This window comes from Aquarana catesbeiana, unplaced genomic scaffold (assembly GCF_042186555.1).
Source record: "Aquarana catesbeiana isolate 2022-GZ unplaced genomic scaffold, ASM4218655v1 unanchor234, whole genome shotgun sequence".
NCBI classification, from domain to species: domain Eukaryota; kingdom Metazoa; phylum Chordata; class Amphibia; order Anura; family Ranidae; genus Aquarana; species Aquarana catesbeiana.
In genome coordinates, this window is record NW_027362662.1 from 557,501 (window position 1) to 584,657 (window position 27,157).

Below are 27,157 nucleotides of genomic sequence, written 5' to 3' on the forward strand. Positions count from 1 at the left end.
CAGGTCTCATCTTTACCTTACACATTGCTACACATGCACACATGACTATCTTAAAACACAAATACAAACATAGCACAGCTCCTAAGATCACCCCCAGAATTTTCAGTAGTCCTATCAGAAAGGTTTTAAACACTTCTCCTATTCCCTTGAACCATGAAAGAGGGTTCAACCAGGATAGCAATCCCCCTCCCCATTCTGATATATCTAATGTATGATTGGCAACTTCATGCACTTTCCCCTGCAATTCCCCTGCTGCGGCTAGATGTTTTTCTATATCATAGCTATTATCAACTATATAAGTACAACATTCCTGCTCAATAACTTTACACAACCCTCCTTGTGAAGCAAATAATATGTCTAATCCCATGTGATTAGCAATTACCTGTCTTCGTATCTCTATTAGCTCATCTGTCTCCTCCTTTAGGGCCTCCAAGACATGTCCCAACATCATATTAGTAGCATTAGCATAATCATTTAACCTATTAATCATTTCATGTCCCCAGCCTGTGAATGAGGGGGCATAAGTCCATGTCTTAAATGCCTCCCCAAACAAAGAAACTGAGTACTTTTTCCCTATTCGCTCCATTTCCTTTTGTGCTGTATTGATAGAGTATACCTTATCTCCCGTAGCTCTCTTGAATCTTTTTCCTTTATGGGCCTCTATTAGTTCTGTAGTATTAACAACTCTAGTAGTGTAAATCAGCCTAGCAAGCACACAAGTACCATTTGCTTTTACTGGTAGCCACTTGTAGGCCTTTCGACCACACACATAATAATATGAACCTGGTAGGACTCTTGCTTCAACACTTATATGGTAAATTTTCAATTGGGAATCTACTATTTCCTGTAAAGAGCGATTGTACTTATTTAAGTCAGTAAACTCATAATCCTTCTCACATTCATCAGTTACATTTAATTCCTTCAATGACCTTTTCAAAGTTTCATCAAAACAGTTAGAGCAATCCCTAAGGCACTGACACATCGTCTGGTTTTCTATGCTAAAACAACCATTCACCACAACCTGAACATTCCCCGGATCCTGATAATAATCAGTGATCCCCATTTCAACCATCTCTGGGTCAGTACTATGGTTAAGGATTAGTCCTATTCCTTTTCCTGATATTCCCTGCACTAAAAGCCCTTTGTCTTCTACCAGTTTCCAAGGTTTCTCAGCTAGGGTACTATTGGCTGTTTCTTTTATCAATATTGCATAAAATAAATTGGGATCTGTAACTGCTATAGCTACTATCGGTTTATGTCTCACACTTGGGGGAATCATAGAACACACCCAACAGTTAGAGAGATTGAATTGAGTACTGATCACCTCATGTAACTGGATCATCCTATTCAGATAGGTTTGACCATCCACAAGCCCACACCACGCCAACAGCAGCAAGTTTTTCCAGGCACTCATGATCCTTCATCGGGTACTTTAAACACAGCACAACTTCTTGGTAGATGTTCCTGCAACGACTAGAGAGATATGATCACATTCTGAGCAGTGTCTTGCTGAGGACACAGAATCCTTAGGCAGGAGAACTGGTCCTACTGCTCAGATACAATTGCAGAATGTACACGTTTACAATGTGAAGCATGTATCCAAGTATCCCTGTTTTCCAGCTTCACTGCTGTAGCTGTAGTAAGTAGCACCTGGTAGGGTCCTGTCCACCTGGGATCCAGACCCCTCCTCTGATGCTTTTTCACCATTACCCAGTCACCTGGCTGCAGGTCATGAATCCCTTCAAGGGCATCTGGGTCTGGAAGAGATGAATATATTTTCTTGTGCAATTGATTTAAATGTCTGTGTAACCCGATGACATATTCAGTGAGTGACCCATATGATCTTGCTAAAGCCTGTGGATAGTACAAACCTGTCTTTGGTACTGATCCAAATAATATTTCATAGGGAGAGAGCTTCCCTTTTTGTTTCGGTGTAGTTCTCAATGCAAACAGAGCTATAGGCAACCCTTGGAGCCAATTTAGCCCTGTCTCAGCTGTAATTTTACTCAACTTGGCTTTTAGTAGCCCGTTGTATTTTTCTACCTTACCACTAGCTGTGGGGTTGTAAGGAGTGTGTAAGCGTTGATCAATGTTAAAGGCTGCAAGTACCTCTTTCATTACCTGCCCAGTAAAGTGACTTCCTCTATCTGACTCTAAGGTTTCAAAAACCCCATATCTACACACCACTTCCTGTATCAGCTTCTTTGCTGTTGCTGTGGCTGTAGCCTTCCGTATAGGCCACGCCTCCAACCAGCTTGAGAAGCAGTCCACACACGTGAGCACAAACTCATATAAACCTACCTTAGGTAATTGTATGTAGTCTATTTGTAATCTCTGGAAGGGATATAGAGCCCTCGGAATGTGACCCTGAGGAGTTTTTACACGTTTCCCTGGATTGTATTGTGCACAGATCAAGCAAGCCTGACAATACTGTTTAGCTACTTCTTCAATGCCTGGTGCATACCACAATTTCCATATCAGATCAACCATCCCCCCTTTGGCTACATGAGAAGGGAGATGTGCCATAGAACAAAGAGAAGGGTACATCGAAGGAGGGGCACACGGCCTCCCATCCTCATGGAGCCAAATACTGGTATCCTCATTGTAATGACAATTGTTCTTTTTCCACTTATTGATTACCTCTCGAGATGCTGTGCTCTGCAGTTGTTGTAGGGTTTGAGTGTTTGTATCCCCTTTTAGGAAATATACTCTTTCATCATCACTCACCACCAGGGGGAGCAAGGCAGCTGCTTTCGCTGCCTCGTCTGCCCTTTGGTTACCCATTGCAACAGCATCAGACGCTTTTGTGTGAGCCTTCACCTTGACCACTGCCACTGCAGCGGGCAAAGTGATAGCTTCAAGTAGGGCCTTCACCTGAGCAGAGTTTTTAATAGGTTTGCCCTGAGATGTCAAAAAATTACGGCTTTTCCATAAAATAGAGAAATCATGTATAACACCGTGGGCATAACGAGAATCAGTGTATATATTCACTGATTTCCCTTCTGCCACTTCACATGCTTTTATCAAGGCCTCCAACTCTGCCACTTGGGCAGAACAATGATTTGGTAGAGCCCTCTGGAAAATTACTTTCTCTCGACTTACCACAGCCAAACCAGTGACGGGAGAACCTTTCTCAGTGTAATACCTGGAACCATCTACCCACAGTTCCAGCTCTGGGTTCTCCAGGGCAAAATCCTGTACCATCACTGGGAGCTCATAGTAGGCCTCAGTTGTGTGACAACAGTCATGTACCCACTCCACTGGAGTAGGCCGAATGGGTAACAAAGTGGCTGGATTTAAAACATCACACCTCTTAATAATGATATTACTTGGTGTAAGCAAAGCCAGCTCATACTTAGTTAACCTCGCAGCAGATAAGTGTCTCGTGTTAAGATGTCCCAGCACCTGCTCCACTGCATGAGGGACCATGAGAATCAGGGTGTTCCCCAACACAATTTCAGCAGTTTTCTCTACTAACATGGCTGCTGCTGCCGTGGCTTTCACACAAGGTGCTGCTGTTGAGATTACAGGATCAAGAGGCTGGGAATAATATCCCACAGGTTTATGCTTATCAGCAGATTTTTGTGTTAACACTCCAGATGCCTGATTACCTGATTCATGACAGAATAGGTAAAAGTCCTTTTTATAGTCAGGCAGTGATAATGCTGGAGATGATATTATAGCCTCCTTTAATGCCTCTACAGCTTGCATCTCCTCAGCAGACAATTCAAAATGCACAACTTTACCTGAGGTTAAAGCATACAATGGTTTAGCTATTTGGGACATATTTGGGATCCATTGTCTGCAGTAACCAACCAAACCCAAAAATGCTCTTAGAGACCTTTGATTCTTTGGAAGGGGGTATGAACGTATCACCTCTTTCCTTTCTGAGGTTAGGTGTTTGCCCCCTTTAAAGATACAGTGCCCCAGGAAAACAACTTTTTCCTGGCACCACTGTAGCTTATCTTTAGCTACCTTACAATTTTGTTCTGCCAGAAATTTCAGTAAGCTCAAAGAAGCCTTTTCACACACTTCCTTGGTCACTGCTGCCAAGCACAAGTCATCTACATACTGGAGCAGTGTGACACCTGGCGGCGCCCGCCATTGGTCCAACACCTGTTTCAATGCTTGATTAAAACAGCTTGGAGAAACAGACAGGCCTTGAGGTAGGCGGAGCCAGGTATATTTTTTTTCAGAGAAGGTGAAACTAAAAAGATAGACACATGATTCGTCCAGCTTTACGCTAAAATAAGCGTTTGCCAGGTCAATCACAGTGAAACAGCTGGCGTCACTGGGAATACCTGAAAGGAGAGTGTAGGGATTTGGTACGACTGGTACATCAGCTTCGATTATTTTGTTTATAGCTCTCAAATCATGTACCATCCGGTACTTAACTGGAGCTTTCTTATCTGTAGGTTTCTTCTTCACTGGATATAGAGGTGTGTTGCAAGGGGAGCTTTCTTCCCGCAACACCCCCTTCTCCAAGTAAATCCTTATTTGATCCCTGATACCTTCCCGTTGCTGATAGGAGAGAGGATACTGAGGTAGTTTAGGCAAGATAGATCCTGGTTTTACCTTAACGCTGACTGGAGTCACATTTAGGAGACCTATGTCTTCTTTGGACTCTGCCCAGAGTGACTCAGGTACTTCCAGCAAGGCTGGTGGTAAATTTGGGTTTTGTGAGGCAGCCACCAAAACATGAAGACTGTCACACACATCTTGCTCTATTTCAGTCAGCGGAGAGGTAACAAAGACCCCCTCAGGAGTGTAACTTATAGTACACTGTAATTTTGATAAGATATCTCTTCCCAGCAAATTACAAGGCACGGTATCAGACAACAAAAAGGTAGATTGTACCGTAACATCTCCGATCTTTACAGACAGAGGGGCGGTTTCTTTCAGAGTTGCCACGGAACCATCCAAACCAATCACTGTCTTTTCGTTTGAGTAGGGGAGAGATGGGGTACAATGGGACGAGAGGATTGACTTTGATGCCCCAGTGTCTGTTAAAAATATAAGTTCATTATAATAAGGCATTTCTGCCAAAGTAATTTTTACAAAAGCATCATTACCATCAGTTTCAGATATTACTGACCACACTGGGGCCTCTGCCTGTCAATCCCTCTTTCCCCATGCATCCTTGCCACTTTTCCTGGGTGCACGGCAAAATTTAGCAATGTGGCCAGGTTTTTGGCAGTTGAAACACACACCCATAGCTCTTGGTCTCCCACCCTCCCTCCCCTTTTCGCCCTGTGGGGCTTCTTTTGGTGGGAGGTAGGAGAGCAACACCTTTTGTGGCTTTCTTGCCTCCATGTCATCCATATTCTTTTGGATATGGGATGCCACTGAGGTCAGAGCTTGTAGGCTCATGGTCTTCCACTCAGGATAACGGGTGGTTAACTTTTCCTGAACAGATTTTTTCAAACCTGTACCCCACATGGTGACAATCATTGAGGCCAAGGCTGGACTATCGGGGTCCTGCCCAGTCTCAAGGACTGCATTCCTAAACCGATCAGTGTATTGGTGCACTTCCTCTTTACTTTCTTGGGTCATTGAACTCACCTTATTCCAGGAAGCTGCCGGAAAAATCTTCCCTATCCTCTCCTTCAATTTCTCACACTCTTCTAGTGCTAATTTTGGTGAGTCCCGTTTGAAGACCCCTAAATCTTCTGATTTTGCTAACCTTGCTTCCCGTATCATAAGATCAGCATCACTTATTCCTGACACCCCCTTTATGATTCGTAACATGTCCTCCCAATTTGCTCTGTAACTTGCAGCTATGTTGCATAGCTGTTTAGCAAACAGATGAGGACTATGCCTGGGCTTGGGGATTGAATTCAAGAAAGTATTCATTTCCCCAGGAGTCCAGGGAACATGGTGAACTATAGTCCCCGTTAAGTCATTCTTATCATTATAAGCTCTCTGCTCTCTTACTGGTAATATTCTTCCTGTCCCCCCTTGTTTAGAAGTTATTACCTCTTCGTCATCTGAGTCAAGGGGGAGAGGTGGGTAAATTCTTTCTTGTTGCATACTTACCCCTTGTATTGGTGTCATCCCGACAGATGTTCTTAGGAAACTTTTATCCTGCCAACTTACCTCTGGCGAATCTTCTGTACTCAGCAACTTGGACGGAGGCATGCTACTCCATCCTGGCTTCTGATACCAATATTTACCCTTAGGTGTGTCTGGTATATATTCTTGCATCACCTCCTCTCTCATTGGTGCAGATGCTTCTATAGCACCTGTTCCAATAGGGGTAGATGATGTGACATATGGTGGGGGGGACCCACTACTAGATATTAGTTGGTCAGAGACAGGCTTACTTGGGTTTCTGATGAGTGTTTTTGCTAACATATGTGTACTAGCAATCATTTCCTCTGATAACTCACCTTCTTCCTCCGATACCTTGGGCAGTGTTGCAACTAGGACCTTAGCTGTTTTCCCATATGCCTCTGCCTCCCATCTGGCCCATGCTGCAACTTCATTAGGCTCAGTCATCCTACTCTTAAAGTTATGGTGTAATGCTGTCCAAACTCTGACATCAAATGTTCCCTGTATGGGTACCGGCCAATCCGTTGCCTTTGCCAAACTGTGCCATTTCTTTAGGTACTTCACTACCCACTTTCCATAGCGGGCCTTGACTTCCTCCCGGGGTGTCAATGGCGCCCCGTAAACTTTAGCACCTCCTCCCACCTGATTCCCCATTACTGGATCGTCAGTGAGGTTCCAGTTACTTTTCCTTTCCTATGGGAGCTGGCCAATACTCCCCTTGTGCTCTCTTCCACTGAAAGCACGTCCTCACCCCCAACTTGGATGAGGCTGTATACTGGACTTTTGTGGCACAGTTTGTTATAGCATGAATTGGAGATCACACACAGGGAAACCACGCTGTCTATCTCTCCAGATCTTTAGCAGCATACACACCACAAACAATATGATATAACAGATGAACAAGGTATCTACTAACACCCCAAGTTGCCCACATTCATTGCTTGGACACATCAGCAAGGTTATGCAATTTTATGTATTCTCCCCCTTCTAGCGTGTTGTGCTCCTGAGGGGGTATGGTTCTATCTCTTGGTCTAAGCACAATTATTGCTAATAGTAACCAAGCAATTGCCCCCAATAAAACCGTCAGTATTTCAAAAACAAGTAAAGAATTTGTACAAAGATTACCAGTACTATTCATTTAGGCAAAATCTTATTTTACTCTATGAACCCCGTTAGTAAAACCCCATTCATAAAGGGTAGCTGTTAACACCTTTCAATTAGTATGCATGAGTATCAATAATTAGTATAGTTTTATGACATTTAGACAATACACTTTCACTCAGAGGGCACCTGTTGACGTCATAGGCATCAAAACAGCACATACATGTATGGCCTCACCTTAGGCTATAAACCCAGGCTTTCCAGCTTTTGACGTTTAGGCAACCCTCTCATTCACACTTAAAACAATTTAGTACTCTGCGTTAGTTAAAAAGACAACTGTTTAATATAACAGACAATAATGTTCACTCTTCACATTTGCTTCGAAAGGGGTTCTCCTCACCTTGAGACCCCAACTTTCCCCACACACTCACACTTTCATACACCTCTGTTGGACTGGCCAGGCGTGAAGCCAGCGCAGCCTAATTCTTTGTAAATCCCAAAGGACTTACAGCCAGCAGCCCTAATGACTATGGCTCATGAACCCATTCATTCAAGTTAGTAGACAAACAAGACATAAAATATCACCCCTTTTGCCCAGGTTCTTTTGATTGCGTTTTGACACACGATCTGTGCTCCCCCCGCCGTACAAGGACAACCAGACAATTCAGGGAGACAAATTTTTTTTTTTTTTTTTTTTTACTCACCCTTGGGCCCTTGTCTTATTGCAGTTGTACGTCAGATAGATCACAGATCCTGTGTTCAGTTTGGCAATCCGAGTCCTTCTACGGCACCATTGATGTAGAAGGATTAAATGCCTGAAAACAAAATGGCTCCAAATTCAAAAGGTTTTTATTGCATATATATATGGAGAACAGAGCTTGTACACAGAATGTGTGTGTCTTAGCCTTGTTCTAGAGAATATGACAACTTTCCTACTTTTATACCCATTCTATGGTAGACACACCTAGCTTTTCTGCTTTATCGATATTTTTCAGAGTTATGATGACGTAGAATGATGACTTAACATTCTGTGACTTATTGTTATCAGCGCATCACATACAATGACTTGCATCTTCACACTACTGCTTACAATGTGATTACCATCTACAACAGCTTACTCTACAGAATGTTTATCTTAACTTGCTGGCAACATATATTTTAAAAGAAAAACATGTTTGTTCACTTGTTTCTGTAGTGCTGAGAGGAGAATACACAATATAATGAATGTATTAACACATCAAACATATATATATATATTAGTGATACAGCACTGATCATAAATTTCCCTACACAATATATATATATATATATATATATATATATATATATATGTATGTATATGTGTATATATATATATATATATATATATATATATATATATATATATGTGTATATATAGATATATATATGTATATATAGATATATATCTATAGATATGTAACGAGGTTTCTTAAAAGATCGTTTAAAACGATGAACAAAAAATCGGATAGGAAGGAAAAGCACATGGAGCAGTATACAAGGTAATAAACACAAGAGAAAAACACGACAAGTACTTACTTTTTTTAAGAACTTTCCGGATACGTCGGTATTGATCCGGCTCCCTGAGTTTCAGGTCAGACCATCTTTTTCGCAGTTGATCTTTGGAGCGCTGGACCCCAAAAGATGCCTGCAAAGTCTCCACGACCTTCGCCATTATTTTGGCCTTGCGCAAATTTGGCCGTGCGTACGGCCCATAATTGCCATCATAGTCGTCTTTGTGAAGAATGGCCACCATCTCCACCATCTCTTTAAAACTCATATTAGAGGCCTTAAATCTAGGCCTCATAGATTTCGCTGACGTTCCAGCCTCCGGGCTGTCTCCACTACCTGAGGTCGTCAACATTTCAGGTGTCTCCGCCATTCTTTAACTCCACTACGCGCCGTAACAAAAAATGGGCGGAGAACATGAGTTAAAATCGAACGTCAGGGGCGGGCGACGCAGGCGGAGTTTCACACATGCGTAGTGTATAAAGAGGGGCCTTGCGCACGTGTCGTACGTACGTTCTGTGCGTCGAATTAGGGGGCGGAGAACATGAGTTAATTTCGAACGTCAGGGGCGGGCGACGCAGGCGGAGTTTCACACATGCGTAGTGTATAAAGAGGGCCCTTGCGCACGTGTCGTACGTACGTTCTGTGCGTAGGTGATAGTGGACCAGGACGTTACAAAACGAAGGTAATTTTAAATATATTTTTTTTGGGTTTTATGGTCATGACTTTGTAGCAAGCGGCCTATATGGCTTGATAGATTGATGAGGCCTACATAGGGAGAAGATGATGAGGGGTTAGCCGAAACCTATAATAAAAGTGTTTTTTGTCTTGTGACTTCATCTTTTCCAGATATAATGAATCCCCTATTTAAGGATCCAGAGTTCCTTACATCTTTTATTTCCAAATATCGAGAGATGAGGAATTTGTGGGAGGTGAAACACCCTCAGTATTATGCTAAGCATGTGAGGAAGTCAACGCTGGAGAGACTTCTGGCCTTTGTCCAGGCGACCATCCCGGAAGCAACAATGGAGACATTGCTCAAGAAAATTGGGGTCTTGAGGAACATGTATAAGAGGGAGCATAAGAAGATCCAGGAATCAAGGAGATCAGGAGCATCAGCAGATGATGTTTATGTACCCAGGCTGTGGTACTATAATCAACTCCGTTTTCTGGATGACCAGAATGAAGCCAGGCCATCACTTTCAACCCTTCCCTCCACCCTTCCCTCCACCCCAGCAGAGGCTGATGAGGAGCAAGCTGGGTCTTCCATCCTGGATGAACCAGATATGACCATCTGGAGTCAGGTAAATTATTTTAACAAATATTTACTGTACTAATATTAATGATGTTAACTGGATGTTATAATTGTCTAAAATAATTTGGCACTCAAAATTGTGTATACATATCAATTGACAGTAGTGGCTAAATATGTTTGGCACCTGCTTGAAATAATTAGGGTGTCTGATTAGACTCTTTTATTAAAGAGAAGTATTCACATTGAATTTGCTATTCATGAGAAGCAAACTGTGTGTCATTGATGAACCCAAAAAAATATACTCAAACTATTGTCCTTTTTTTATACACAGGATGAGTCCATCCAGGAGGAATGGGGGGAAAGTGGCAGGCAGGAGGAGACCAGGCCCATGGACAGCCTGGAGGAGGCCGGATTCACCATCATCCTGGAGGAGGCTGGACCCAGTGTCAGGCAGGAGGTGGCTGCTCCCAGTGAGGTGGCTGGGCCAAGTGAGGTGGCTGGGCCAAGTGAGGTGGCTGGGCCCAGTAGGAGCCTGACCGAATCCCAAGTGCCTCCCCTCCACCTTCCCAAAAAAAGGGCCAGGAAGGGGATGGTCACACAGGACGCATCCCTGCGCCTCATGCAAGAGGCCACCCGTTTTTTAAGGAGCCCCCCCGAAGCGGAAGAATCCTATGGCTGCTACTTAGCCAGCAGGCTTCTTCAGATGAATAGGGAGCAGCGCCTCATTTGTGAGCGCCTATTTGGGGAAACAATCCATAAGGGGCTGCAGGGCACGCTAACACAAAACACCCAACTACATGAGGCAGCCCCCCCCCCTCCTCCTCCTCCTCCTCCTTCTCCTCCTCCTCCTGCCACAACTGAAACACCAGAGCCACAGCCTCAAAAGAAGGCTACAGGGAAGGCTGCAGGGCAGCGTGGAGGAAAGGCTGCAGGGAAGAGAAGAAAATGATGACCTGGGTTCAGTCTGGTCTGACAGAAGACGCAGGCTGTTGTAGGACCACAGTCTGGGGACATCTAGATCATCTGCTGGTGCTGTTGATCTCTGGGATTCTTGGACCAGATTGTGCTCCCTCTTATATGGACTCCGCAAGATCCCAATTTTCTGGTACACCGACTTTTTCCAGCGTTGACTTCCTCTTTATTTTATTTTGACCATGAATAAATGGATCATTTTTTGAGTTTAGCAAAAGACTTTTTATGTTTTTTCTTTGAAATCATTGATTTTACACACAATGTTAAATTAACAAGGGACAACAATCTCATTGAGTTAGAAAAAAAACACACCAAAAATACATTACTAATGTTAATAATGTTCAAGTGGTAAGTCTTGAAAATCCAAAAATTTACGTAACCAAAAACGGTGCTTTGGGTTAACTTTATCTAAAAACTAAAAAATAATCACTATAAAAAAAAAAAAACAGAATAATGGGTTCTTTGTGGTAACTTTACAAACCTAAAAAAAAAAAAGGGGAAAAAGTATTATTAGTATGGAAACATTGTTTTTAAAATGCATACTATATCATTCATGAGATCAAAGAGAAAAAGAATCCAGAAATCAGTTTGGGAGAACTCTGATTATGAACAGCAAAACACCTTCGTTCTTTATAGAGCCTTCGTAAAGAAGAAATAAAATGCGCTGCATTCAACGATCACAGATTTTGCAGCGTGATGAATGTGCTACCTACAATACGAACACTAGTTTTACTAGACCGAGTGCTTCCGTTTAGTTTTTGCTTATGAGCATGCGTCGTTTTTTTGTCCGTCGGACTAGCATACAGACGAGCGGACTTCGGGGTCCGTCGTACTTACGACGTAAAGATTTGAAGCATGCTTCAAATCTAAAGTCCGTCGGATTTGAGGCTAAAAAAGTCCGTTGAAAGTCCGGAGAAGCCCACACACGATCGGATTACCAGCCAGCTTTAGTCCGTCAGCGTCCGTTGGACTTTTGTAGACGAAAAGTCCGACCGTGTGTACGCGGCATTAGATGCTCAGGGTCCAGGTGGCAGCCTTGTCCAGTTTTTTTGGACAGAAGACTGGCACTGAACCCACTGATCAAGAGATTTTTGTCGGCTAGGCAGAGGATGTCCCTGGTGCAAATGAACAAATTTCCACCATGGAATCTTACCCTAGTCCTCGGAGCCCTGACCAAGGCACCCTTCGAGCCCTTGGCTCATAGCCCACTTAACTTAACTTGCCCTTCAGGGTGGAACTGCTGTCACCTCAGGATTTGAAGAAGGAGTAGAAAGGTTCTACAGGCTGTTGTCCTGCCCTAATGTAGGACTGAGCTACTTGCTCTTTTTCTGGGTTCTGTCCTGGAAGACGACTTGAGAAAATGACCAGTTACACTTGCCGGTAACAGTGTTTTTGGGAAGTCTTCCAGGACAGCAGGCCTACTTCCCACCCGTTTTTGTGTGTCAGTGTTGTATGAACATTTGGGGTGGTTCTCAGTCTCGTGCACTGGTGTGGGTCAATACTTTTTCACAACTGAGGAGCACAGGGAGGGGCGGGGGTTTTTGACTTCTTCTTTGATTATGTTTCTTGTCAGGTGGGACCAGTCATCTCTCAGGGTGCCGTCCTGGAAGACTTCCCAGAAACATCATTACCGGTAAGTGTAACTGGTCATTTTCTCCAGAGATAAAACTATAATTCTACCGCTTTATAAAACTCTGGTCAGGTCACATCTGGAGTATTCCATCCAGTTTTGGTCACCAGTCCTCAGAAGGGATGTGCTGGAGCTGGAGAGTCCAAAGAAGGGCAATTAAATTAATTAGGGGGCTGAAGGACCTCAAATACGTGGAGCAACTACAAGCGCTAAATTTATTCTCGCTGGAGAAAAGATGCTTGAGAGGAGATATGATACAAAGATCTCAGTGGTGATTCCAGCATAGGAAAAAAGCTATTCAATCTCAGGGGGTGTGAGAGGACACACAATGAGAATGTAGGAGAATCAGTTTAACCTTAAGCTGCGTAGGGGTTTTTTCACCGTCAGAGCGGTAAGAATGTGGAACACTCTTCCACAAATGGTGGTGGCTGCGGGGAGTATTGATATTTTTAAGAGACTCTTGGACATGCTTCTTAAAGAACACAATATACAGGGATATGGGAAATGATTATTGACACTGACACACGTGCACCTACACAGGTCGGACTGGATGGACTATTGTCTTTATTCAACCTTACCTACTATGTAACTATGTCCTGCATTCTGCACACTGTACCCTCCTCCTGCATCTCATGTCCTGTGGTGACCTACATCCTTCTCTGGTACCTGGCACTCCATGTCCTGCGTTCTGCACCTTAGACCATATGTCCTGCATTCTGCACACAGCACATGTCTTGCACCCCATCTACTGCGTTCTGCACCTCACAAATTACTTGCCCTGCCCCAGACACCAATAATCCACACTTTCCTGTGTGGAAATTTGTCAATCCCCACCTTAAGTGACTTTCTCCCCTCCCCCTCATCTCCTTCATTATGTAAGTCATGCTGAGATTAGGGATGAGCCGAACACCCTCCGGTTCGGTTCGCATCCATAACATGCGAACAGGCAAAAAAATTGTTCGAACACTATTAAAGTCTATGGGACACGAACATGAATAATCAAAAGTGTTCATTTTAAAGGCTTATATGCAAGTTATTGTCATAAAAAGTGTTTGGGGACCCGGGTCCTGCCCCAGGGGACATGGATCAATGCAAAAAAAAGTTTTAAAAACCTCAGTTTTTTTGGGAGCAGTGATTTTAATAATGCTTAAAATGAAACCATAACAGTGTAATATTCCTTTAAATTTCGTACCTGGGGGGTGTCTATAGTATGCCTGTAAAGGGGCCCATGTTTCCATCAATGAACTTTTATGTGTATTGCCAGACCAACAATTCATTATAGCCAGCGCTAGCAATAGTAGTTTTACATTACTTTTTTTCCTTTAGAAATGTCATTTTGCTGTCAGACTGTTCTAAACACGGGAAACATGCGCCACTTTACAGGCATACTATAGACACCCCCCAGCTACGAAATTTAAAGGAATATTACACTTTTATTGAAACACCCCAAATTGTTCACTGTTTGCGAACAGCCAATGTTCGAGTCTATCTCAGCTAGGGATGGCCTTTATGTTCGGGTCGAACATGAGTTAATCTCCCATTGGCTGAGCAATATTCTCATTTGTCTCTGAGCTCCTTCTTGCTATTCCTCGTCCTGCCTGTTGTTTCCTTGGATTGATTTTCTGTGTCGTGACCCCGGCTTCATCTCTTGGATGCGCTCGTCTGTTGCTTGTCCTGACCTTTATCCTGATTCCTGGATCTCCTCCTCATCTCTCCTCCATATCCTCTTACACAGCTTTTCTCCACACCTGCAGTGATCCTGGGGGGTGGAAACCTGGCACCAGCACTCAGCAAAATCCATCCCCACCATTAGGAGCTCTGGAGAAAATTGTCTGCTATTTACACTCCGTTCCTCCGCACGTCACCTGATCACATGAGAGCTTACTTTCACAGATTCCTGACAGATTTCTGTATGGTAAAGGGCAAAGTTCACTCTTCGGTTTAGGAGAGGTAGGACACACCCAGGAACAATGATTTGGTTTGCACAGGAGCCTCATATAGAGGACCCCTTAAATCTCCCCATCCAAATGTCCCTCCATTCAGAGTCTATATGTCCTATGACATCACACTGACCTCACAGCTCCTCCTCCCAATGTCCCTCCATCTGGCTTTTTTTTCTGATGCTCTTAGGATGTGGGCGGACCCTTGGCATCCTCACTAGCAAAGTGGAACTGTTGGTCCTGCATTGTATGTAATGATGTCAGAATGCCTACAACAAGCTTTTATCCTGCATAGTGTGGGGGTCCTGTGTCGGTAAATCATACCTCAGTCTGAAGTGGGGCTTTTATAAAATGGAAACCTGAATGGTGAGGTGAGGAGGATTCTGGGAATATCTATTGAATTTACTATTTGTGTTCAGATCTAGAGTTTTCCTCCTGTGAAGTCTGGAGATCCTATGACCATCACATTGCCTCCACCTCCCTCCCTGATAGAATAGAGAAATACAAAGAAGATTCTAGAAGTCACCAGAGAGATCATGGAGGAGAGGTGAGCGGTGCTGGGAATTCTGGGACATTATCCAGTAACAGACAAGGGATGTGTCTGGATGGTGACTGTATCATTGTGTGTGTCAGGTTCCTATAAGGTGTCAGGATGTCACTGTCTATTTCTCCATGGAGGAGTGGGAGTATTTAGAAGGACACAAGGATCTCTACAAGGACGTCATGATGGACAATCAGCCGCCCCTCACATCACCGGGTAAGAGGAGACTTTATTGTAAAGGAGAGAGCAGTACGGAGGGTCCACCTAGATCCCCCATCATCTGATAAACACATAATAACAGTGTTTCTTTATCGTACATCACGGGACACAGAGGCTCATAGTAATTACTAAGTGGGTTATATCTCACCTTCAGGTGCTGGACACTGGTGTAATCAATTAGACAGGAAGTTTCCTCCCTATATAACCCCTCCCCTACAGGGAGTACCTCAGTTTTTTTTCCAGTGTCTAAGGTGTTGGTCACGGTTAATGAGTGCTCCTAGATGGCCTGAACAGGGTCAGGGAGCTACGCTATCGGATCTATTCAAAGAGCCAAAACAAAAGCTAAAATGGATGGTACCCAACGCCTCAATACCGAAGAATGAGGTTTTGCCTGTAATGCTTCTTAGGAGAGTTGGGCCCTGAGATCCAGCACCTTGGTCATGTTGCTATACCACAGGTTTGCTTTGGCAGGGCGCTATACATGGCCCAAGGCAGTGGACCCTACGTACAGAGGGGACCCTGTCTTTGAAGGTCTGGCATAACACCAACCCGCCGTGATGGGTGAAGATTGGGTCGCTGTGATATTCCAGCAGTACCCTGCAGCGAGAAATGGTGAGTCTGCATTTGTTTGCAGTGTCTCTATTAAGAGAGCGTTCTGACTGTCTGTTTCCCGGTGGCCACTGGCAGCAGTATGCTATTCTATCATGCTTGTACTCTGGCTCAGGCAGGCTGCTGTTTTTTCCCCAGCCACTAGAGGGTGCAGATTTGCTCCTAGCCTATTGTTATTTTAGGCTGGAAGAAGGGCAGCCATTACCATGTACTGACAGGTCAGGATGGCCTTGGAGACAGAACAGTGGGCCATGAGTGTGTGAGTGCCAGCTTGGGAACAGGTACAGACAAGTCATATTTTCTGCCTATCCATGGGGCATGTATAAGCTGTAAGTAGTAGATACACCCCTGGATAATTAGCAGTTCACTTTAAAAGTGTAATTTTCTGTTTGTGGGCATGAACAGCATAATATTACGTGTTTTGAAATGCATGTTATATTACATGTTTGAAAGGTTTGAGCATAGTGCATATGTGCTTGGTATCCTACAGGTATAAGTATAGGACCAACTGCAGTTGAGCAGGTGCTTGCTTGCTAAAATCGCACAGTTGCTAAATACATACAGATGCTGATATGCTAAGTTGCTAAAATCACACAGTTGCTAATACGCACAGATGCTGATATGCACAGTTGCTAAAATCGCACAGTTGCTAGTATGCACAGATGCTGATATGTACAGTTGCTAAAATTACATAGTTGCTGGTACGCACAAATGCTGATATGTACAATTGCTGAAATCGCACAGTTACTAACATACACAGATGCTAAATTGCACAGTCACTAAGGTCGCACAGTTGCTTAAAACTCACAGATGCTAAAATAACAGTGGCTGGATTGCACAGTTGCTGCTTAAACAAACAGGCTGCATAAAGGTGTGTACAAAACGCATGTTTGGACATGTTTGTGTTTATATATATTTTTTTTTTAACACTCAAAACATGCTTAATTTTTTGATCACATAAGAACACGTGATTGCATAAGGTGACAGGATTGCTTAAATATACACGGTCACATAAAGATGCATGGTTATGTTTGTATAGATATGCATCGTTGTTTTCTTTTCTCCTAGTTGCATGGTCACGCAGAAAGGCTTGATCGCAATTAGATGCTTGATCAGGCTAGAAAACCTCCACAGGATCCTCATGCAGAGACTTGCTTACAAGCTAGCCAAATGCACAACTGCTGGGATGCACAGTTGCTGGTGCGCATTGTTGCTAACGCACAAACAGTTAAATCGCATGATTGCGGAAACGCATGTTGGCGGAGGATAACTTCCTCTTTACTAGTCCACATGTTTGCATAAAATACATGAGTTTGGAATGTACATCATGTAGGTAAAACAAGTAACAGAACATGTTCTTGTTGATCAAATGAAGATACGTGTTTTCTGTTGCTGGGTCACATTAAAGTGCTTGTTTGCACAGAAATGCCTAAAATCGCATAAAAATGCTGGATTGCATAAAGATCCTTGATCGCACAAGGGTGTTTGATCACACAAGAGTCCTTGGTCACAAGGGTACTTGTCCGCACAGTAGTGCTTATAATGCATAAAGTGTTTGATCATATAAAAAATGCAGAATCACATAAGAATGCATGATTGCCTAAAGTTGCATGATCGCCTAGATTGGCATGGTTACAAGGCATGTTAATTTAAGTTTTCCTTAAATATACAGGATTCCTTATGTTCACATAGGAATAAGTGTCTGCATTGATACATGTTGTGTAATGTTACATAACACGTTCATAAAGCGCATGCTTGCTTGCAAGATGCCTGTTCCATAGCACATGTGTTATATGTGTGCGTGGATACAGCGCACACTTTTCTTGTTCTTGCCTAAAACATATTTGTATGAATTTATGCTTCCATGAACGCACGCTTCCATAGAGGCATATGGCATTAATACTAGCCTCATACACATATGGGCCGTTTGCATATGTCTTTATTTGCATGAGCTACAGAGGTTGTCTGTGCTTCGCAGGGGAACAGCACCTCTTCCGGTTGGTGGTCTGGCCCTTCGAGTTAGCCACCATGCCCGGAGTAAAGGCCCAGAGTATAGCAGTAATGGCATACCGAGGCAATCTGCTGCTGATAAGATCAGTCAGTAGCATGGCTGGACCCAGGTGGTCCAGTATGGTCAAGTATCTGGAATTCCTGGGTTGGGATCCCAGTCTAAAGGTACTTTCTTACGGTCGGTAAGGAGCTTGGAGTGTTTGGGACTCAGTCCAAAAAGGGGTCAAGGCAAGGAAGAGTTCCTTACATTTACCGTTGCTAAGGTGCTAGGGAAGATGGCTTCATTCAAAGCGGTTCCCTATGCTCAGTTTCGTTCAAGGCTGCTATAAACATTATTTTCTCTGCCTGGAACAAGTAGATCCTAACCTAGGCATTATCCAAAGGGTCTGGTCCCAGGGATATGCCGGAACCTCAGCAAAATGGCAGAAAGGAAGATCCTTCACGCGGATTACCTGGGAGGTGGTGGCTACAAAGGCTGGCCTCTAGGGATTGTAGACCTTTCCTGAAGGAGAGACCACTGCCCAGGGGAAGTGGTCAAGCTCAGAGCCTTGACTGTCCACATTCTAGAGCTTCCGATGGCACGTCTGGCTTAATGGCCTGGGCATTTAGATTACAGGATTGTTCTGTCAAGGTACAATCCGACAATGCCACATCAGTAATTTTACTTCAGTTACCAAGGAGGCACTAGAAGTCACGCAGCCAGAGGGAAGGCCATGTTCTGGTTTGGGCAGAGGAGCTTGTACCTTGCCTATCGGCAATCTTCATATTATGAAATGGAGAATTGACAGGCGGCTCTCTGTAGTCATCAACAATTGTTCCCGGCAGAATGGCCTCTGCACCCCGACTTTTTTCTGCCCAGATAAGAAATTTGGGCGTCCAGGTTCAACAAGAAGTTGGACAGCTTTGTGTCAAAGGCTAGGGATCCACTTGCATATGGGACAGATGTGTTAGTGACCCAGTGGAATCAGTTTTTCACTGATTTATAGGTTCTCCCCAGTTCAGCTGCTTCCTCAGCTACTACGCAGGATCAAAGTGGAAGGGAAGCCGGTAATACTACTAGCCCGGCATGGCCCAGAAGACCCTGGTATACAGATATTGTAAGGTTGGCAGTAGGGAAACCGTGGACTCTTCCATCTAGTCCAGACTTGTTTTCGCAAAGGGCTGGTATTCCATCCAATCGCTAAATTTAACGGTCTGTCTATTAAAGCCCACATGGTAAAGAATCGGGGCTTTCAGGTTCAGTGGTAACTGCCCTGATTAATGCAAGAAAGCGAGCCTCTAGGACCATAGGGTCTGGAGGGCCTATATTTCCTGGTGTGAAACCAAAAGATGGCATCCTCAGAGGTATGTCATAGGTAGAATTCTTGCCTTCCTACAGTTGGGGGGGTAAAAATGAAGCTAGCCTTGAATACCATCAAGGGTCAGATATCGGCCTTTGTCATTGTTTTTCAAAGGCTGCTTGCTTCACATTCTTTCATCCGGGCCTTTTATACAAGGGACAACGCGTATAAATCTGCCAGTTAGGTCGCACTTGTGCCGTAGGGTTGAGTCTAGTTTTGTTGGCGTACAAGGACAGCTCCTTGGGCCGATGCATCATATTCCTTTTGATCCTCCTAATGGGGGGAATAGGTGTTCTCCGTTGCGGTAGCCTCCGCAAGAGAGTTTCAGTGTTGGCAGCTTTCTTTTGTATAGTGCCATTCTTAATTATTCTTAAGGATAGGGTGATGTTAAATCCTCGCCCAGCCTTTTTCCCTTTTCCTAAAAGGATCTAGCTGTCATTTGAATCAACACATTTCTTACCTTCCTTTTTACCAGAACCTTGTTCTGCGGAAGGAAAGTTATTAATTTCTCTCAATATAGTGAGAGCGGTTAAAGGTATATCTTAATGTTTCAAGATACGGGAATCTGACATTTGTTGTGCTGCCAGAGGACCCTAAGAATGGGCAGGCAGCGTTCAAATCGGCTATTAAAATGGTTGCACTCTCTCGTTGTACTGAGAGCAGTCAAGGCCTATCTGAAGCGACTGCTCAGATACGGAAAACAAATGTTTGTGGCGCTACCTGGAGGTCCCAGGATAGGGCAGATAGCGTCTAAATCAACTGTTGTTTTAATGCAGATTCATCAAGTTATTATTCAGGCTTGCGATTTGAAGAAAATGTTTTTTCCTTAGAGTGCACTTTACCAGGGCAATAAGCGCTTCATGGGTGGTGTGTTACCAAGCCTTTATTACTCAGATTTACAAGGCCGCTACTTGGTCGTCTATACATACGTTCACTAATTTCTATCAGGTGAATGTAAGACGGCAAGAGGAAGCCGCTTTTGGTGCAGTGTACTGCAGGCAGCAGTATAGGTCCTCACGTCTGGTGGCGATCTGCGTTTATTTGTGTCTCCCTCCCCTCAGGCATTGCTTTAGGACATCCCACTTAGGTAATTACTATGAGTCTCTGCGTCCTGTGATGTACGATAAAGAAAATAGGATTTTTATAACGGCTTACCTGTAAAATCCTTTTCTTGGAGTACATCACGGGACACAGCTCCTGCCCCTCTTGTGGGACACTTATTGCTTTGCTACAAAAACTGAGGTACTCCCTGTAGAGGAGGGGTTATATAGGGAGGAAAATTCCTGTCTGATTACACCCGTGTCCAGCACCTGAAGGTGAGATATAAACCCACTTAGTAATTACTATGTGCCTCTGTGTCCTGTGATGTACTCCAAGAAAATTATTTTACAGGTAAGCTGTTATAAAAATCCTATTATTCAGTCAGTGTGTGTGTTTCCTACAGAAGGATCCAGTAATGGGAACCCACCAGAGAGATGTCCCCATCCTCTGTATTCCCAGGATTCCACACAGGAAGGTCACACCATCCCTCACCATCATCAGGTAGATGAGGAACAATCACTGATAGTATCATTCGGATCTGCACATTATCTGCATTGTTACAATTGATTTCATTTTTATTATATATTCAGAGTGGAAACCTGAGAGATTCTAAAATTGACGTTAAAGAAGAGATAAAAGAGGAGGATGATGAGGATGGGATGATGGAGGAGTCAGAGTTTCTAAAAGAACACAAAGATCTGTACCAGGACACCATGGTGGAGTCATCCAGGTACAGAAACCCACCAGAGAGATGTCCCCGTCCTCTGTATTCCCAGGATTCCACACAGGAAGGTCACACCATCCCTCACCATCAACAGGTAGATGATTGACAATTATTTGTAGTTCTGATTTATATACAGCATGATTGTTACAATGAATGTTTTATTATATATCCAGAATGGAAACCTCAGGGGTGATAATATTGTTAAAGAAGAGTATAAAGAGGAGGATGGAGTGATGGAGGAGTTTTCAGAAGGACACAAGGATATGATGGAGCCACCTAATACCAGGAACCCACCAGAGAAATGTTCTCCTCCTCTGTTTTCCTGGGATTCCACACAGGAAGGTCACACCATCCCTCACTGTTACAAGGTTGGTGGGATGGAGCATCTAGAACATGGACTCCTAGAGATGATAGGTGGATTTTTTATGTGATGTCACAATAATAAATGCTATTGTTTACGTATGATATTCACTTTTATTTTCTTGAATTAGAGTGGAGATCCAATCGATATAGAATTTGAGGTTAAAGCAGAAGAAGAAGAGAGGTATGTGAGGGATGATCAGCAGTCTATGGAGGAGGATGGAACAACGGGGACATTTTTAGAGGAGAACACTCCTACAGACATCAGCACAGGTGGGTCATTAACACTAAATCCTCCACCCATACTGCTTACTGATTGGTCCAGAGTAGGGCAGGGACTGGGTGATAATCTTCCTTCTCTGTGCTGCAGACACAATTTATGGATCTAGACTGCATTTATGGAAATTCTGGGGTTCAGCTGGCAGCAAAAGGTTGATTTTGACCATAGATGTTGCTCTACCTAGGCACTTTGGGCATGTGCTTTGGGTCTTCTGCCCCATGCCCAGGTCTAGCATGATCTCTGACAGAACAATTCTCCCAGGATTACTTGTGCTATTGTTTCATGGTTGTGCCAGGCTGAGGAATATGTCTGTATAGTTTCAGACCCACTGTCACTCAGTGCAATCTCGGTAGATGGGAGGCAGCAGTGTGGGACCTCTTCAATTTGTCTCATGTAAACATTTAAGCTTCCACTGAATACCAATATTATGAGTCCTGAACCTTACACTGTATAATTTATATTGTACATTACATACTCCTGACCCCTGCACTATATACTCTATATTGTACATTACATCATTCTGATACTATATAGTCCTGTATGTTGTATCTTATACAATACGTTGTACATTACATGATCCTGATTTCTTTTGCACCCATTTTCTACCAGCTGGACATTTTATATGGGGTGATTTGATTGGAGCACAGACTTTAAAGCCTCCTACACACGATCCGATTGTTGGCCAACCGAGTGTCTGATTTTTGTCTTAAGGGTGTGTGCCTGGATCTTGTCTTGCATACTAACATTACACAGTTTTCGTGCCACAAACACGACATAGTGATGTACTGCGAGGAATTACAGCTTTTGAGCGCCACCTTTGGGCCCCTTCTGCTAATTTCGTGTTTGGTGAGCATTGATTCCGAGCATGCATGTTTTGTACTTTTGACTTTTGTGTGACGGACTTGTGTACTGACAATACGAAAATCAGACAACAGACCATTGTCTGCTGAAAAACTTGCTAGCATGTCATCCAACATTTGTTGGCCAAAAGTAGGACAACAATTGTCAAATGGAGTGTACTATTGGTAAGATTTTAGGACAACAGTCTGTCAACAGACAATCCCCTGCCAACAATTGGATTGTGTGTACGAGGCTTTACATGGTGATAATAATGGGATAACATCCTCACACTTTGGACCCTTAAACAGAAAGTGATAATGAGGGAGGAGTCAATAACCCAATGATGGTGGTCTTCAGGATCAGTTCAGTCTTCATCTTAGTTGTTCTCCCCCCATCCTCACTCTCTGACCTCTGGTGGGGCTCAGCCCCGCTGTTATTCATGACTAAATCATGGACTAAATAAGGAAGTGCAGGACTTCTTGTGTTGGGAAGATGGCAATGAGTGATAGAGGGGGTGGGGACACTCGTCCTATAATCCCCTCATCACTGTCACTCCTATAAAAGACAGTTCTCGTTGTTTCCTCACTCTCTGACTAAGGTCCATGAATAAAGAAATGAACTGGTAGGAGATCAGAGGACCCATTTACTAGTTACCTTGAGGGTGGAATTGTAAGATCCTCAGAGACAAAGCTGCCTGATGTGGGCGGAGTCCTGGTTTAGGGGAACCAATCTGCTCATGTCTAGTAATAATCTTTTTATTTCTATTTTAGTAGATGGACGGGAGATGAGGAAAACCTCAGAGGATTGTCTCACTTTGTCTCCAGACTGTAAAGTAGAAGATGAGGACATCACACAGTATAGTCCAGGAGAAAACCCGACTACCTCAAATGTCCATCCGGCACCACACAGTGTAGATGGACCATCGTATTCCTCTTATCCTGAGGAACCTCAGACTGTGAGGGACAGTGCCGTCCTTCCAACAGATAAGAGGTTTTCCTGTACTGAGTGCGGGAAGTGTTTCCATTCTAAATACAATCTTAATGTGCATAAAAGATCTCACACAGGAGAGAAGCCACATTCCTGTCCTGAGTGTGGGAAATGGTTTTTACAGAAGGCGAGTCTTTCCAAACATCAGAGATCTCACACAGGGGAGAAGCCGTATTCCTGTCCTGAGTGCGGGAAATGTTTTTCAGATAAGTCCCATCTTTACAAACATCACAGATCTCACATGAGAGAGAAGCCGTATTCCTGTCCTGAGTGCGGGAAATGTTTTTCAGTGAAGTCCCTTCTTTACACACATCAGAGATGTCACACGGGGGAAAAGCCGTTTTCCTGCCCTGAGTGCGGGAAATGTTTTTCAGAGAAGTCCCATCTTTACACACATCAGAGATGTCACACAGGGGAGAAGCCGTATTCCTGCCCTGAGTGTGGGAAATGTTTTTCAGACAAGTCCAGTCTTTACAAACATCAGAGATGTCACACGGGGGAAATGTCGTATTCCTGTCCTGAGTGTGGGAAATGTTTTTCACAGAAGGTGAATCTTTCCACACATCAGAGATCTCACACGGGGGAGAGGCCGTATTCATGTCCTGAGTGTGGGAAATGTTTTTCACAGAAATCCCATCTTTCCACACATCAGAAATCTCACACAGGGGAGAAGCCGTATTCCTGTCCTGAGTGCGGGAAATATTTTTCAGTGAAGTCCCTTCTTTACACACATCAGAGATGTCACACGGGGGAAAAGCCGTTTTCCTGCCCTGAGTGCGGGAAATGTTTTTCAGACAAGTCCAGTCTTTCCAAACATCAGAGATCTCACACGGGGGAGATGCCATATTCCTGTCCTGAGTGTGGGAAATGTTTTTCACAGAAGGTGAATCTTTCCACACATCAGAGATCTCACACGGGGGAGAAGCCGTATTCCTGTCCTGAGTGCGGGAAATGTTTTTCACAGAAATCCCATCTTTACACACATCAGAAATCTCACACGGGGGAGAAGCCATATTCCTGCCCTGAGTGCGGGAAATGTTTTTCAGTGAAGTCCCTTCTTTCCACACATCAGAGATGTCACACGGGGGAGAAGCCGTTTTCCTGTCCTGAGTGTGGGAAATGTTTTTCAGACAAGTCCGGTCTTTCCAAACATCAGAGATCTCACACTGGGGAGAAGCCGTATTCCTGTCCTGAGTGTGGGAAATGTTTTTCACGGAAATCCCATCTTTCCACACATCAAAGATCTCACACAGGGGAGAAGCCGTATTCCTGTCCTGAGTGAGGGAATTGTTTCTCACTGAAGTCCTGTCTTCCTGTACATCAGGGATCCCACACAACCCTCGAGGTGTATTAGTGCCTTGAGTGCGGGAAATGTCTTCTATATGAATGTTGCTGGACATCACAGCTCTCATGTGGGGAAGAAGCACACCCTGATATACACCTCAGATATACTCCATGGCTGATCTTCATCATGTAAGAAACAGTTCATAAGGAGATCAGAGATCACCAAAGACATTGATGAAGTGTTGTAGAAATACAATTGACGGGGGCGGCTCATATAGGTCTGGTAATGTACTTTTATGTCATGGCTTTCTTCCAGGTCCGCACCCATGCACACGCACAACCAGAAACCTCCACTGTCATTGGCTGTAGGACAAGTTTGTCAGCAGGTCCCAGCCAATGATTTTGCCCCGTACCCTGCTGATCACCTGCAGCCAATGACAAATCACTCCTGTGTTTTATTTTGTAAACACGGGGAGCTATCTTGTGATTTCTTCTCTTCCCGAGTCCTTTTCAGTTCAGGAAGAGAAGAGAACACCACACTGTGTGTAAAATCACCACACTTTACACCCACACACCTTAGATTGGTACATTTACCCCCATTGATTGTCCTCATTCACCCTTTGATCACCCCTGTTACCCAACCAGTGCCATTAGTACAGTGTCAGTGTACAGTATTTTTCACCAATCGCTGTATTAGGGTCACTTGTTACATCAGATAGTGCCAGGGTCAGCTAGCATTAGATTGCCCGAACACTATCTCACTCACACTATAGGATCCTGATCACCACCATTACTAGTATAGTGTCTGTATGATCAATATCCTGATCATGAACAAAACTATATTCATGTCCCCCCTTAGTATAATGTCTATGGATCAATATCTTGATCATGAACAGAACTATATTAGTGTCCCCCTTAGTATAGTGTCTGTATGGATCAATATCCTGATCATGAACAGAATTATATTAGTGTCCCCCCTTAGTATAGTGTCTGGATCAATATCCTGATCATGAACAGAATTATATTAGTGTCCCCCCTTAGTATAGTGTCCCTAATAACGCAGCATTAGCAGGATCAGCCCTTCTGCCCCCAACAAGTGCAGTGTCAGTAGATCACCGGCACCTCTGATACATTGCACACATAACCACAGTGTTATCAGAATCAGGCCTCATCTCTTCAAGCACTACTAAAAGGTAAGTTTAATTTGTGTAGCACCCTGGAGTTTTTTTATATATATAATCTTTATTTTACACTTCTTTTTTTTTTTTTTTTTTTTTTTTCGAATTTACACAACAATTACACGTAATGTGACAATTTAGATATATCCTTTTACAAACAATGCATACATTGTCCAATTTATATCTGAAAAAGTTCTGTTACTGATTATATTATATCACATTAATACACCATTCATCCACATGTTACATACTCACAAAAAAACACACACCAAAAAAACATTTTCCCTCCCTCCCCCCTCTCTTTCTTTTTTCCCTTCCCTTCTCTCCCCTTCCCTTGCTTCTTTCTATCTCCTTTTTCCTTTTAATTGGCTCCGCCATATTGCTCTACATATAATTTGATACATTTGCTGAGGTTCTAAACTCCTCCCATTTTGGCCATGTGTCCTGAATTTGGTCCCCCTTCAGTTCCTATCATCATCTCAACTGACTGCATCTCGCTCATCTCACACACCCACTCCCCTATTGAGGGAGCTGCTGTCTTCCTCCAGTTCCTAGCTATGACGGTTCGAGCTGCTGTCAGCATATGTCTTAGGAGATATTTCTTTAATTTATTTCATAGGTCCGGGAAGCATTGATAACACTGATACTAATATGTCGGGTTGTATTTTTTTGTCCCGTAATGAATTGGTATATGCCATACATTTTTAACCAAAATCTCTGAACCCCCGAACAGAATTACCAAATGTGAGACATTGTGCGTGTTGCATTTTGACATCTCCAACATACCTCTGTATTTTCATTGTTTATCCTATGCATATCTACTGGATATCTATACCATCTTGAGAGAATTTTATCATTTCTTTCCTGATGTCTACTTGATAAAGATAGCTTATGTATTAATAAAAATGTTTTTTACCATTTTTTTCTGGGTATAGTTATCCCCAGTTCTTCTTCCCATTTATTAAGTATACAGGTGACACTCGAAAAATTAGAATATCGTGCGAAAGTTCATTTATTTCACTAATGCAACTTAAAAGGTAAAACTAATACATGAGATAGACTCATGTCTCATGAGATAGGCAAAGCAAGATAGTTCAAGCCGTGATTTGTCATAATTGTGATGATTATGGCTTACAGCTCATGAAAACCCCAAATCCACAATCTCAGAAAATTAGAATATTGTGAAAAGGTGAAATATTCTAGGCTCAAAGTGTCCCACTCTAATCAGCTAATTCAGCCATAACACCTGCAAAGGGTTCCTGAGCCTT

The 27,157-nt window shown here is 43.4% G+C and overlaps 1 protein-coding gene and 1 pseudogene across 1 annotated transcript in view; one reads left to right on the forward strand and one right to left on the reverse strand.

Annotated features, from left to right (window-relative positions):
• The window catches only part of LOC141121924 (uncharacterized), a 3,251-nt gene extending 1,722 nt beyond the window's left edge, over positions 1-1,529 (reverse strand). The window contains exon 1 of the mRNA XM_073611678.1: positions 1-1,529. This exon is cut by the window's left edge and continues 1,722 nt beyond it. Within this exon, the coding sequence (XP_073467779.1) occupies positions 1-1,414 (1,414 nt within the window). The 5' untranslated portion in view covers positions 1,415-1,529.
• The window catches only part of LOC141121920 (uncharacterized), a 103,257-nt pseudogene extending 77,306 nt beyond the window's left edge, over positions 1-25,951 (forward strand).
• The last annotated feature ends 1,206 nt before the right edge of the window (positions 25,952-27,157 follow it).